Here is a 15,475-nt window from a genome sequence, read left to right as displayed (position 1 = left end):
CATACTGAGCGTCTGTGTCTTCCTTCCGTCGACAACAGATTCATACCTTTCATTTGAACCAAATGGACAGAAATCAATGATAGAGGCTACTTGTATTTCAAATTATTCACTAAGTTGTTGAAAGCATCTCCAAACTTCTACTAAGCAAAATGTAACTACAGTCATGTTGCCATTATCGATATAATGTATGACTAATTATCTACCTATGTATCTTGTTATTCTTGTAAAAGTCTAAATAAATGAGTCCTAAAAGCTTTGTGGATGTGTCATGTTACAAAACCAGGAGTTCTTAGAACTACCAGATAGTATCAGGTAGTATTTTTGCATGCCTGTATTTAAAAAGTGGGCGATGATGGGGAAAACCTTTTTGTCAAAAAGAAAAAGAGGCCTTTGAGATCATCTGTCTCATCAAAATCAGCATGACAGGCTTTAATACCCCTAATATATTCATACCCACACATTAAAATGTTGTACATTTTTCATAATTATGTTCTGCTGTAACTGCATTTATGTGAACTCTCTGGAAGAAAATTGAATTAATTATCCACCTGGCTTCACCTCCTGTATGAAAAGCAACAATTCTAGACATCTTCACAGTTGCTGGAATATGAGTTATTTAACTCTTCAGTAATAATGTTAAATTTTTTTTTTTTTTTTTTTTTTTTTTTTTTTTTTGAGAAGAGATAATCCAAGGCATGGATGATCTTTATTCTGAGAAGAGAACTGTATAGTCCTATGAGATGCTGATATTCTCAAAACTGACTCCACTGACATGAGTGGGTAGGCATTTGTCATGCTACAAGTTGTTCAGAGTAGTTTTGATATTTAATAATGAGTTCAGATTAAGAAGGTTATTGCATTTTGAATTCCCAGGCAACTCTTGAAGATGGATTAAGCTGCGTGAGTTCAGCATACTATTATTTTGGAATAAGACAAAATACTCTTATGCTGGAACAACAGTATCCACAACAGAGCAGGTCCTAGCATATAATGGTGAACATTGGAAAGATGGTAACATAAAGCCTTGACTATTAGTTTAACAGAAAAAAAGCGTACAAAGTACAGGGTGGACAGTGAGCTCAAGTATCCTTTTCACCTGAGACATTTCACCTCTTTATGATTGAATAAAAACCAATTTCTAACATCCTTTGGTCAGGTGAAGGGACATCTTTTACAGTCACATTACAGGCTTCATACACTAATGCCCTTTATTCAGTGTAAAGTGAGAAGTGCACTGTGTGTTTCTGTACTCATTTGCATTCATTTACAGACATTTCTGTGGTGAGACCTAGCTAAAATTCTTTGCTGAAATAATAATTAGTGGAAACGTAGATAGGTCCAAACTGGAACTTCTTGCAAAATCCATGTTAATTTATGTGCTAAGTCCCATGTAAAGCCTTTTTGCTTTCATAATGGCTTTCAAGATCAAAATTAATGTGGACAACCTTGGTCTAAACACCAAGATTTTCAGGTCTTTTTTCAGAGATAGGAATTTGAAAGCTTTGGAAGTCCTGACTGTACCACCTCTAAAAACATCGGTAAGTCCTGGGACTTGAACTCCTTGAGTCTATGAGACCAGAATTGCTGGATCAGACCAAAGGTCAATTTAGCATGGTATCCTGTCTCTGGCAGTGGCCAACAGCTGATGTTGAGAAAATGTATAGAAAACATTGGAATTATGAAGTGGTAGAAGATTTAGGCATTTCTATATACATCTTAATTAGTCCCAGTTTACGAGGAGTGGTGCTTTTGGGCTTTCAGACCTATAGGTTGCCTCTAGGCTGTTGTGTTCAATAGCCTTTGGACCTTCCTTCTTGTGCATTTGCCCTTTATACCTATTGATACTTTTAGTTCTGTTCTATTAAAACATGCTGAAACAATTAATAATTCTTTCCTGATGACATTACAAACTTTCTATTTTTCATTCTAATGGAGAATCAGCTTAAAAAATGTGTATGTAATAGAGCTTTTTATTTCTAAGTTTGTGTTTGAAACGTGGCACACATCTTTTTTTTTTGTTGTTGTTGTGTTTTTTTTTCTATTATTTTCCTGCTCTTTAGTGTGTCATTAATTGTGAAGTATGATATGTCTTTTTGCTGCATAGCTTTGTCAATTTGCTTTTTGTGTTAGATTATACTGTTGTCACGACTGTTATATGCTGATATTAAATTAATTTCAGTGTCGCTGTTTCCTATACTAAGGAACTTTTCATTCTTTTTACTTGTTTACTCACTCTTTTTTTTTTTGCATGCTCTTTCTTCTACAGTGCCACTACTCCATGAAGAAGGCAGCCTCTTTTCTGGGTATTGGTACAGAGAATGTTTACTTCATCAAAACAGATGAAAGGTAAGCAAGCAAAAGCCATGGCTGTGATCTGTGAGTCTTTTAAAATGCAGTAGTGCTGTACTAACCAACCTATTTGAATGTAACTGAAAAAGTTTTACATCTGTGTCCCTTAGAGGTAAGATGATACCTGAGGAACTGGAGAAACAAGTCCAGCGGGCCAGGAAAGAGGTGAGAGGGGGAGAGAAAGCATGAAGGAGAGAGGAGGAGTGCATGCAGACTGTGTGCTTGCGTCTGAGTGAAAGGAAGGAAAACTAAGAGTGAGTGAACTCTTAAAAATAGGACAGTTGATGTGCCAGTGTTTTTCTTACAGGTGTAATCCAGCTGCCCCAGACTTGTGGAGCGAGCCAAGGCTCTTAGGTGTTATGCTGCTTCTGGAGAGTAAAATTCCACAGGGTGTTCACTATTAATGAAAACCCTGAGTACAATGCTGCTCTGAAGTATTTAGCACATTTCTTCTATACCTAGGATTTATTTTGCCCTTAATCCCTTTTCAAACGGAATATATGCAGTATCTGCTTTCCTTAAAAGGCAAATGAAAACTGTAGGTTTTTCTGTTATTACAGAAGCTATTGCTTTAGTCTCTGCAGTAAGCAAGAGCTATAAGATAAGGCTTTTTGTCTCTGAAACTATCATACATGCTGAAAATGCTAAATTTCATCCTTTCTGGTGCTGCAGGAAAAGTGTAGAGATTGCATTCTGCCTCTTTTCCCACAGGGACTTTACCAAGCAGAAAGTGATAGATCACCATTTGGAAATGTACTCGTGTATATTTGGACAACATTAACCTACATTACCACGTTCTGTAAGATAGAACTTAATATAGTCAATACAATTTACTTTAGAGAACTTAGGGGATTCAATGTGACTTAAAAGGCACATTGCATCTTCTTTTGACTTGATTGGGTCACCTCATTTCGAGTTTGTTCATGACAACAGTAGGATTCAGAGCTCAGCCCTTAGTCCATGATCTGGGAATACTAATCAGCTAGTGCAACATCCATAGTGTGGACATTGACTACCATGAAATCCTGCTTTGGAAACTATTGTGGCTGACAGAAAAGGCATGGCAGTGCTGTTGTGTTATGCACTGGCACGGTCACAGTAGCTTTCAGTAAAATGTTCCTTAGACACATCTTCTGCCAAACAACCATCTCCCCTTGGAGTTTCATGTTAGGTATAATAGCTAATGATATATGGTGTCCCTAATTACTTAGGAAAATCTTGCTTACCTCTCTGTGCACTTTGCCTTATCCATGAAAGACAATCTGTACTTTGCTCATCTGAGTGATCCACAGGAAAAAACTGAAATATGAAGCAAGAGAAACCAAGCAGGAGAATGAGATCTGTGCTCTGCAAAAACAGATTTTTTGTTTGTTGGTGTAATAAATTTGGTTGTTATTTAGAAAAGATTGCCTGGCATCTATGTTAATAATAAAAAAGTCAGCCTCAGTACAGTACTCTGCAATTTAGAACCAATGTTCTGTATTAAAATGCTCCACTTACAGGAGTGTTACCTTTGAGAAACACTTACTATTTCACTTGCCTTTTAATGGAAGTTAAAGGCATCCTGGAAGTTTTCCATCTCACCTGAGCTTCAGTAACTGTCTGTCCTTGATAAAGTGCTATTTTATAAGTTTTTTACAGAAGGACACTTCAGTGAATTACAGTGTGCGTTCTAATGACTCTTAAACAACAGAGGATGCATTCGTAGAATCGCAGAACCATAGAATGATAGTATTCACTAGTGGTAGGAGCACAAAATGTTCACTGACTGTGAACAGCAAGAGTCTTAGACTTGTTTTTTGAGCATCTGGTCAAGAAAATCTATTTAATTTTATTGGCCAAAAGAATAAAAACATGATTTCCTTCTTTGCAGAAAGGTGTAATGGTAACAATAATCTTTTGAATTTGTAGAGATCCTAGACTTGTCCCCATATTCAGTCATGTTACCTTCTGGCAGCTGAGGAAGCTTTGTCATTGTGATGTAGCTGTGGGAGAAAAATGGTGAGAATACTAACAGAAACTGTTAAGTGTAGCAGATAAGTCTTTGCTTCACTCAGAAGTGTTTTGTACTTGAGCTTCAGGCTGGTTTGTAAGTTTGATTGACTTTTTTTTTTTTTTTTGTAGTTTTTAGTAAGAATGACCATGCAGTGAATTACAGGCTGGTAATCCTTTGTGAATGTATGAGATGAGTTTAAATTTATTCCAAGGCTACTTTTCACTGCTTTAGTAATTTATGATTTGTTTTTAAAATTTCCTTACAATTATGCACCATCCTAACAGCCATCTACACTGTTAAAGAAATATAAAACCGTCAGAATGCAGAAGTTAATCAAGCCTGCCTGTCTCTGTAGTAGATTTTAAAAGCAGCAACAATTAAAAAAGAGGACAGCAGAGGAGATCAGATTTCAGCAGAAGTGAAGCTATATAGAAGACTTGCGTGTAGAGTTTGATTTTTCAGCTGGTGTCTGATTTCAGTGAAGCTACAGTACGTTACATCAGCATAGAGATTTATATTGAGAGATTTAATTCGCTGCAAATGAATCCAGGGATCCAAGATTATACGATTTATAACAACTTTAGTGCCTCTTCAGTAGCAGCATTGTTATGCTGCAGGCCAGATGCTGAAACAAGCAGAACAGTAACTTCAGCATGTGTTTACCAGCACGTGAGATTGGTCAGTTATTGCTAGGGCTGACACTGTCAATGTCATAAAGTCACTCCAGACCCCACCAATTCTTTTCATTACTTTGGTTTCTGCTCCTGTGTACACGCAGGCACGTATATTTGCAAGGGTAGGTACAAGCTGCTATATTTGACCTGCTTTGCTATTGCATACCTGGTATTGGTTGAATGGGAAAACGATGAGCAAAGCCATTAAAGCCAAAATGGATGTCTTGTGATAATTGTCCGAGGCTGCAACCTGACAACAGTCAGAATTGCACTTGGCTGTAGACCAGGCATTTGGGTCAGATAGCGATGACTGTCCCAGTTGTGGTGTATGCCAGTGCTGCCCAAGGCAAGTCATGTTCCCTAAATGAAGGTTCCTTTTCCCTCAGCAAAGAGCCATAGGCATTGTAGAGGGAATGCAGGTGAAGTCCCTAGAGGGGTGAGTCATGTCCCTGAGGGGTAGCCTGCTGGCTGAACTAATAGCTTGATTTGTGTTTGGCAGAACGGCAGCAAAATATAGTAGTAAAATGGGGAAGACTGGGAAATGAAAATCAATGTACAAAGAGATGTCGAATATCCAGAGTGCTTTCATCTTGACAAAACTAACATCTGTCAAAACAGTCTGAAGCTGGTGAAGTCTGCCCTGTGATGGTGTTAGCTGGAAATACTTTTTTTTTTTTTTTTTTTTTTTTTTTTTAAATAGTCAGCACTTTGTAAATGCAGTAACTTCTACATGAGGCTCTCAGTGCTGGGAAACTAAAATGTAGACTGTCACATTTCTGTCCTACTTTCCAAGACCTTGTTATACTTCAGCTCTCCAAATATACTGGAGGAAATGAGCAGTGCGAATGACAATTTTTTGTTTTGAATCCTATTGCAGGGGTCAGCACCATTTCTTGTCTGTGCTACTGCAGGCACAACAGTGCTGGGAGCATTTGATCCTCTGGATGAAATTGCTGATATCTGTGAAAAGCATGGCCTCTGGCTTCATGTAGACGTGAGTTTGTATACTGTGTAGTTTTCTTTAATTTTATTTTTTTTTAATAATTGATATTTTTCTTTGACTGTTAATGTTTTTCTGTATAGTAGTAAGCTGGGCTTTAATATATATATATATACATTTTGCATAGAGAGCAGAAAAACTTACTGATTTGTCTGTGTTCCATCAGCTGAAAACCAGCAAATAATTTGCTTGTGACAAGCAGTCAAAACTTCCTTGTCATTGTTAGGTTATATTTCAAAATGATTTTAAAATCAATTTCCTGTTCCTTCTTGCTACTGCAAAAATGATTCAAGGATGATTATATACAACTAGAATTTTAGATTGTTTCCACAGTCTATTGGAGAATGGACATGTTAGAATTGTGGTGCATGGTTCATACAGGTTAAAATGAAGGTATGCTTCTGGCTCAAATGACAATAAATTATTCGGTTTCATATTCACAGGTTAGTTTTCTGTAGGTCCCCTGAAGTTTTCCTAAATGGTTCAAATTTTTTTTATTGAGTCATTTCTTTATAATTTTAGCTTTGGCTTTAAAAATCCATTCATGAGCCTTTTTGGAATAATCACTGAGTCCTTTTATTACCTGGAGGAGTTAGCTATAAATGTATTTTTCTAAAAGTAGGTCTCTTCATATTTTCTAAAACTGGATTCTCTTTATAGTGATAATGCCACAAACCTAGAATGGCTGTGCAAAAATCCATGGAACAATGAGAGAATCTGGAGCAACATTAATAGAGACTTTTAGACCTGCTTTAAATTTTTAAGTATTTGCTTAATGTTGAGTATTTAAAGAAAAATAACATAGACACGGATGTGCATTTCAAATAAAAAATGGCTCAGACATTAATAAATAAAGTTTCTGTGTGTGTGATTCAAAATTTCGTTTTCTTGGAGGCAAAACGACAAAATTCAGCCCTAGTATTTAAAGTGCCTGCAGAACTTCCTTGTGGTTGTATGCTGGTGAGGATGACCCAGCAGATGTTCAGCAGGAGGATGATGTGTAGTCTCCTAACCCATTCCCTGCAGCTGAATAACTTCAGTTAGGTGGGATGAACCTGGGCAGTACTCTGAACTATATTTCATAAGCAGTTGCTAGTGTTTTGTAAATAATTACATTTCTTCTTCCAACTTTACCTCCTGTTAAGCTAGGGTAAAAATGTCAGTGAATATCTTAAAGTTAATTTTCTGTTTTCACAGTGACTGTAGCTGTCAGATGTTAATTGATTGCTGGTAGAATAACAAATGTACAATCATAAATTGGGTAGCTTTTGGTCTAGAAGACTAATCTTTCTATTAAGATGGGATTCATGTTATGAACCTCTCAATGAATTCTCAGCCTTGATTGGTTCTTAGGAGTTCTATCAGTGCATTTTCCATTTTTTCTTTCACCCTCTGTTGAACTGTCAAAAGTTGAGTGCATGGATATTTTATTTTCGTTTAAAGTTTCTGACTATTTATATGGGAGCAGGGCATAGGGAAGAGACTGGAACCTTTGCGTGTAAGTGATATCAGACATATGTATATATAAAAATGTGATATGGTAAAATGAGCAGACTGTAATTCATAATGTGACCTTTTTATCTCACAGCACCATTAAAAATAGGTTTACTGGAATAATAATGGGAAGAGTACAGTGAGATCAGAAACAGTGTATAAGAAACATAGTGAAGAGTTCGAGATTTTTTTTTCTTTGCCTTTAAGCAAGCCTACCTTCTTCTAGCCTTATAGACAAGAACGTAGCGTTGGGAAGCTTTGAGGATCTGCATTCCTCTGAAAGGTCTGGTTTCCAGCTGAATGATTCTTACAGCGTGTACTACTTTTTGGGCCTGCTGTAACTTAGGAGGAAAAAAAATATACAGTACTATTAAAACAATCATTTTAAAACAGGGAAAGCTGTAATTTAGGACCAGCATTGGTGGGAATCAGCATTATCTACTGCAAATGATCTTGAGAACAGTTTATACAGTTATTACATGAAAGTCTGTGATGTTACTTGCAGTTTTACACTGATGTATCTTATTTCAGAATATTTTCTGATACCAAATATTGATATGGTTGCCTTAGGGAGGCTTTTCATTAAGTGTGAAATGATAAAGCTCATGATTTGTAGGAGGGGTGAATGTGAGAACATCAACATAAAATTAGTGGGTTTCGGGAAGTTAAATTTAATTGGAGTCAGAAATTGCAGATAAGTTCTCACATGGAGACAAAACTGAAGAGAAAAAGGGACTTAAGGAAAAAGTTTCAGGACAATACCAATAAGATGAAACTATCTCAGCAGTCAAGCCACTCAACAGCCGGTGCAGTAACCACATTTTGTGCACATTACAGTATTCATACATTGGTTATGGCAATCAAACCTTCTTTCTCTAGTCTTGTGCAAGGAGAAGAAGCAGTTCATTTACTGTGTCTTGCCAATAACTCATAGGAAATTCTCATCAGAAAGCCTGCCAAGCTGCAACAGTGGCAGTGAGTGAAAACCTGGCTGGAAAATCATACTTGGAGAGCAGTTATTAGTGGTTCACTGCTGAAAGGTGGAGAATATTTTGAGTAGAAATCAGGAGAGGTCTATCCTAGGTTAGAAGTTACCCAGTATTTTCATTAATAACTTGGATGAAAAAAAATTCCACTGACTAAATTTGAAGATAACATGAAGATGACACAGAACTGCAAGAATTAGTGGGAGGACAGGATTAGAAGATGGAGATCTTGACAGTTTAAATAAAAAAAGTGGAAAAAACAGGCTGTAGTTCAATGTAGATAGTGCTCTAGGTTTAAGCTCCAATAATCAGCTGCACAAACATCTGGGGAATGTTGGCTAGATAGCAGATCCCCAGAAAAAGATACAGGGTTTGCAGTGCATCACAGATCATCAGTCTTAAGCCTGTGCAGTTGGGATAAACATCTTGACAGCTTCTTTGACTAAAGATACATAAAATAATTCTTTCTGCTTGGTGCTTCATCTGCCTTATCCAGACTGTGTCCAAATAAAAAGCTGCATATCAAGGAGGTTAAGGACCTACAGGATAAAGATTAGAAAGGAGTAGAGCGGTGAAGATAAATGGAATCATATCCAGAAGTTATGACCAATGAAGAAAGATTAAAAGCAGTGATGTTGTTTAAACTAGAAAAGATAAAGAGACTATATGCAATACTCTACAGATACTTTAAAAGCTGCTACAAGAAGAAAAGAATGTGTTTTCCATGGCCACTGCAGATACAAGGGGTAACACCGTGTACATTTCAATCTGTAGGGTTGTTATTGTTAAACATAAATTAGGTGGCTAAGTTTTGCAGCCTCCATCGTTAGAGCTCTTTAAAAACAGACAAAGCCAGTGATTCTCGGTATCCTTGGGTGCCTTCTCGTTCACATTTGGTTTTTGCCAGCCCTGGATCTCTAAGCACTTAGTCTATGAACTGAGTAAAGAAGCACAGAGCACAAATACATCTTGTGGTACTGTGGCTCCAGGAGAGACTGGGAGGTGGTAGAGATGCCTGGACCTATCATACCTCTCTTCAAGATACATAGCAGTAGTTTTTAAAATGAAGGTAGACGGAAGTACCAATCGGGTTGTGTAGGCAGCAGTTTCACCTTATCTTTCACTCTGATATTAATCCCAAAATGGGTGTGTTCGTTGGTTAATAATCTCTACAAATGTTTGACAGGAATGCCATAGGTATGGCTGATCCTGCCTTTGGGGGTGGCACACAGGTGAGATGAACACTTGAGTGCCTTCCTAGTCCTATTTTTTTCAGAATAGTGTGAAAATGTCAATTATTCCAAATACCAACAGCATTGGATGCAAATTTTTAAAAGATTTATTGTCTGCCAGTGCATTGCTTATGAATTGTAAAAACTGGGGAATAATTTAATGACTACTTTGACTGTATTATAGAAAGAGAAGAGCAAAATCTAGCTATAAAGAGTTGATCGTCCTTCAGTAACATGGCTAGTTTGGGCTAGCTGGGGAACCCAGTTTGACATCATGGTTCTGTCACTGGTTTACTGTGAAATTTGAGGCAAATAATTTCCTTTCTTAGGTTCCAAAAGTAGATTGAGCAGCAGCCTTTTTCTCAGCACGAATGTTGTGAGCATGACAACATAAAATATGATGTGGTGTTTGTGTTTTGCATTAATGAGAATGATAAGTGTTAGGACAAGTTTTTAACCGTTCATTTCCCTCATGAGCTTTTACTATTCCTGTCTCCCAGAAACAGCAGATTTTTTCCCTAATATATGACCTATAAAGCAAAAACTGACGCTTAATTCATAGATCAGCTCTCACAGCTGTTTTGTTTGTTTTCAAGCAAAAACCAAAAGCAACTCCCCCCCAAGCACCCCCGCCCCCAAAACCAAACCAAACCAAAACCAAAAAAACAACCAACAAACGGAGCACCTAAAGGCGAGCAAGTATGACCGCATTATATTTAGATCAGGAATCTTCACAGCAGTGTTTTCTTCCTCAGTAATCCAAAATATATGAATCTTTTTTTTTATGATATGCTGAGTCCGGGTGTTTTTTGGACTGATGCCTCTTCTGCATCTCTGAGGAGTCTTGCTCATTTCACAGGGAACTTTCTTTTGTGGATTCTGTCTGTATGAATGCTGAAATCCCTTTTTTCATATTTAATAATATTTTCTCAAATGCAATATATGACATGCATTCTGTTTTTTGTTGTGTGCTCTCACTGCACCACCCTGACCCCATGGATAAATGTTGCTTGAGAAATGAAGATTTACTGCAGCTAGTGGGTGATGTCTGGTCCTTGCTGAATTCATAGACAAGTCACCTTCCCTAACTTAAGGCGGCCAGAAGTCAAACTTGTGTAATTTATGCTTATTGTCTGAGCTCCTTTTGTAGTGCATGGAGAGAGACATCTGCGAAGGTGTCACTCAAAGACAGGTATCTAAAATAGATAAGAGGACACTTGATAAAGAATGCCAGTGGAGAGCTACTCACTACAGAGAATGCCTCACTGATGCTTAGGCCACACAGCTAGTTCTTAGATGACCTGAGATCGATGTGGTGAATGCTACACCATTTTAACATCAGTAAGATTGCTGGTCACAGAAATGCTGCTATTACCTACTCACTGACTTCACTTTTTGTATCAAAACTCCACTGAGTATTTGAGCCTGGGCTTTGCAATTGGCAGAGATTATCATTCTCTCTTCCTTTGTGAGAAACTCTCACAAAGGAAAAAGCTAGGAGGAGGAATGTGTACAAAATGGGTCTTTTGACTGTCATTGCTTAGGTTTAGGCTGGAGGAACTGAACCACCTCCTATGTCCTGGTTATGCAGAAGCCCTTCAATTCTTGCTGTTGCTTACACAGAAGTGAAAACATAGCTTGTGGTTCACATAATGGCACAAACCCTTGGTTCCTCTATTTTAGGCGTAGTCTCAGGCAACCACCTTTGTTTGTAGCTGCTGCTAAAAGCAAAATTTAGTCCACTAACCATGTAATAAACTAAATTTCAAATAAGATAAAAACATTGTCAGTAATCCTTGATTGAAGCATTATCAGAGAGCACCAAGAACTTTATACAAATAACATTGTCTTGGCTTTGTAATTTTTCCAATAGGCTTCTTGGGGTGGCTCAGCTTTGATATCAAGGAAGCATTGCAGACTTCTTCGTGGCATCCACAGGTAAGTCAGTTTTAGTTTATGGGCACACTTACAGGGATTGAGATAGACAAGCCTCCATGAGAGCTGTATTTTTCAGAATGCGTATTGTCATTAACTGGAGGGATTGCTAAACCTATGGGTATGCGGAAAAATTGGAAAAACTGATTTATCTGCTTGGGTTGCATTTGGGCATTTTTGCCTCTCGTACCAGTGATTATAGGTGCAATTCCTATGCCTTCTCCCCTATCTCCTTTTATGAATTTTGCAGGGCTGATTCTGTTGCTTGGAATCCCCATAAAATGCTGTTGGCTGGAATCCAGTGCTGTGCTCTTCTGGTGAAAGACAACTCTGTAAGTCCTTCCGTTTTTGTTTTTGGTTTTTTTTTTCCTAATTTTTTAATGCAGTAGACTGTCATTGCTGCAATGAGGAAGTGGAGATAAGAAAACAGCTGAGTCAGTTTTACTACACTGTGGTGCAAAAGCTGTATGACACTGTTTTGAATTTCACCAAGAAATTAGTAAAGGGTGACTAAGAGAAGGGCCAAGCTGATCCAAGTCACTATACTCATCAATGGTCAAATGCAGCTGGTGCCCTTTCTAGTTTGCTTCTGTGCATTTATATTCAGAATTGAGTATTTTGTCACCTGTGTCTCTAGCAGTTTAAACACTAAGCTCATCAAAGTCACCAGAACAGCTATCATCCACTAGGACTGCAACAGCACTGCATCTCTGTTTAAAGAATGCCATGTAGACAGAGCTACTCTCTGTATCACCTTGCATGGGTGTACCAGGGTGAGAAAGGAGTTGAAGTGCATGCAGCCAAAGATGCAGAGCCTTCTTTCCTTGCTGTGCTCATTTTTTTCTTCATTACTAGGATGACTGGGACTTTCCAAAAAACATGCATAGTGAAAAAAATCTAGCAAATAAACAGCAAAGCTCTGATGTCAAGTGGCACAAAAGACACTTTAGTCTGCAATGTGATTGAAGTCCCTGTTTATATCTTTATGGAATTCTTCTACCTTAATAAAGAAACTAGTAAGAGCCTAATTATTTGAAGCACCATTGCAGACTCAGCACTGCAAAAGCTTATGTCCATTCTCTAGCATCGGGATAAGTTTTATCTACGTTCATCAATGACTGAACATTGTGAGGATATGGAGTCCCTGAGGTTTGCGTCACTGTTTTGTGGCCATGGCTTGTAAATCACTTTTATAAGTCTCTGTCAAAGCAGCTGATGGATTCCATTCAGCTGCTAGTGGTTAGCTGTCCATGTAGCTGCTTACTAACTCCTGGTAGTAAGAACTAATGAGGACTGAAGAGCATAGATGCTAATCAGTGCTCCCTTGGAGCAGATCACTCCAAATCATGGGTGAGATGTGGCAGGGTAGCAAGGAGAAGTGTGCTTCCTCGTTTCCTTAGACTAGAGTCTGTGGGATTAAAGAGGATTACAGATTCCAGAACTACCTGTCCATCATTTTACCTTTATTTCAGGATGAAAAACAAGCAGAATGAAGTTATTGACTAAGGTTAATGTAGTCTCTAAATTGCAGGCTTGGGAAGAATTCAGTGCTGTATTTGTAACTAATTAGGCCCAGTGTGTAGGTGTAGCCTCAGGTAATGATTAGACTACTTTTGTTGCATACTGGAAACTTCTCCGAAAGAGAGAGGAAAGAAACAGAGAGGAATGAAATATTCTAGCTGCCTTGGCATTTAGAGTCAATTTACAAACATTGTTCCAACTGCCGGGCTCTCCTTCCATGAAGAGTGATGGCTGGTAGAGCAATCCTATTCCACTTCCAGATCACAGCTATGCAACATTGTGCCAGAAATACTTGTAGATAACAATTTTAGGTAGTTGGTCAGCAATACTTCTGTGTTTTCACCTCTCATACAATCAGATCCAGTTGTACAGTGAGATATGTTCTAGAAAATAGAACACTTTGCTGCATGGGGAGGAGAAGGTGTTTTAGTCAGGGTTTAACTCCTAGAAAACTGGCACTTATGCATTTTATGTTTGTGCCAGTGCAGACCTTACGCAAAAAGAAACATGTCCAAACTTGGGTACTTTCTTCAGCTTTTTGAAAAAAGTAGAATATAAATCTTTAAGGAAAAAAAAAATCAAATGAATATTTATGACACTTTACTGGAAGAACCTTGCTTTACTTTCATCCCCAGATCCTCCTCCTCCTCCTCTGCACAGCTTTCCAGCCACTCTGCCCCAAGCCTGTAGCGCTGCATGGAGTTGTTGTGGTCAAAGTGCAGGACCCGGCACTTAGCCTTGTTGAACCTCATCCCATTGGCCTCTGCCCATCAATCCAACCTACCCAGGTCCTTCTGCAGGGTGAAGCCATTTGGTTTGGCAATGCCAATAGTCTTAAGGCTAGATTGCAGCTAGATTTTTAGAATGAAATACTGTGTTTATCTCCTATTTTGAAAATCTATATAGGAAAATATTTAAACTGCAGAGAAATGCTGATAAGAGGCAATCTTCTCACCTCGATGAAAGTAAATAGGAGTGGTTTCTGAAGAAGTTAGAGATAGAAGAGAGAAATATGTGTTTGACTTGATTAGAAGGGAGAAGTGTTTTCACCAAAGGAAAAGAGAGATTGGTTAATCCTCTGAAAAAGCTCAGATCAATGACAATGGCTTTTCAGTGCTTAAATCACTCAAGAAATGCACAGCTATCCCTTGTTCACTGCCATGCACTGAGTAACTTTCATCACTTTTGTGATGAGAGACTTACTCAGAACATACCTGTATTGCTCTGATGTGAATTGCAGTGACAGTTTAAACACACAGCTACGGGGACTGATATTCTCAAAACTTTAGTAAGTGAACTTTGTTCTTGAATGTTCTTAAAATGCTATGAATCAGTTTTAGGTTGTGCATTTTCTTTTAAAACCAGACCTATTCCAATTTGTTTCTTCTGTAGTCTGTGTAAACATGATTACTGTCACCATATACACGGGGAACTAATATTTATTACAAATGCCAAAGTTCTGTGATTCTTCAGATCTTTAAGTGCAGCACTAGGTTAGGTAATTAGTAATCAGTTCTAGGAAACCAAGAGAATTCTAACGAATAAAGTTAAAAATAAAATCTAAAAGAATGTACCTAATGAAGTCCTAGTTTAGCACAGAGCATTACTGATTGATCATGGTAAACATACCTGCAGTGTAATCTCTTCCTCATCGTTAGCAGTGTCACAAAGATATCTACTTCACTAATTTCTTTCCAGAGCAGCTGCAGGAAACAAACTTGTTTTCTATTTGGGTTTAGTACTACTGAGAGCTCCTTCTCACCTCTTGAAATGAATTACAGGGATGGCCTTTTGTAATACACTGCTTTTAAGAATTTTCAAGTATGCCATTCGAAAGATCATCCTTTTTGCTTCAGATGAAGCAAATCAAGAAGACGTTTGTCTTGGGAGGAAAAAGCTGTTCATGTTTTGTTAACAAAATTCAAGTTCACTTAGTAATGGAAATGGAGGGAGATCAGAAGAGTTGCTGTAGATAAGTCTGTTCAGTGAGGAAAAAGGTGTTTTGAATTATGTACCATAAGAAACTGCAGCTTGTCTATATTTGTTTTAGTATCAATAATTATTCATTTATTTGCCACTAATTATAACACATAACAACTATCTGTAGACTTAATCGAAATGAAAAGTTGCTTGAAACTTCATAGCGGACCAGGGCCTTTATGAAAATAGTATTTCCATTTTCTGAAACTCTAACAGCCTCAATATAAGGCAGAGAACTACCGTTAGCTTCTGATCAAAGGACAGAAACAGATAAAAGATACTGAAGGAAGAATCACAAATTTGCAAGC

General features: G+C 37.8%; 1 protein-coding gene across 1 annotated transcript in view; it reads left to right on the top strand.

Annotated features, from left to right (window-relative positions):
- Positions 1-15,475, top strand: part of GADL1 (glutamate decarboxylase like 1) — a gene marked incomplete at both ends in the record, with an annotated part of 71,018 nt that overhangs the window by 10,957 nt on the left and 44,586 nt on the right. The window contains 5 exons of the mRNA XM_084281607.1: positions 2,267-2,346; positions 2,460-2,514; positions 5,897-6,013; positions 11,605-11,669; positions 11,917-11,998. Of these exons, the coding sequence (XP_084137733.1) occupies positions 2,267-2,346; positions 2,460-2,514; positions 5,897-6,013; positions 11,605-11,669; positions 11,917-11,998 (399 nt within the window). The remainder of the gene's footprint in view (positions 1-2,266; positions 2,347-2,459; positions 2,515-5,896; positions 6,014-11,604; positions 11,670-11,916; positions 11,999-15,475) is intronic.

This window comes from Netta rufina (assembly GCF_964035555.1).
Source record: "Netta rufina genome assembly, chromosome: 2".
Taxonomy (NCBI): Eukaryota; Metazoa; Chordata; class Aves; order Anseriformes; family Anatidae; genus Netta; species Netta rufina.
Note: the sequence above shows the minus strand (reverse complement) of the source record. Positions and strands in the feature narration are given on the sequence as shown.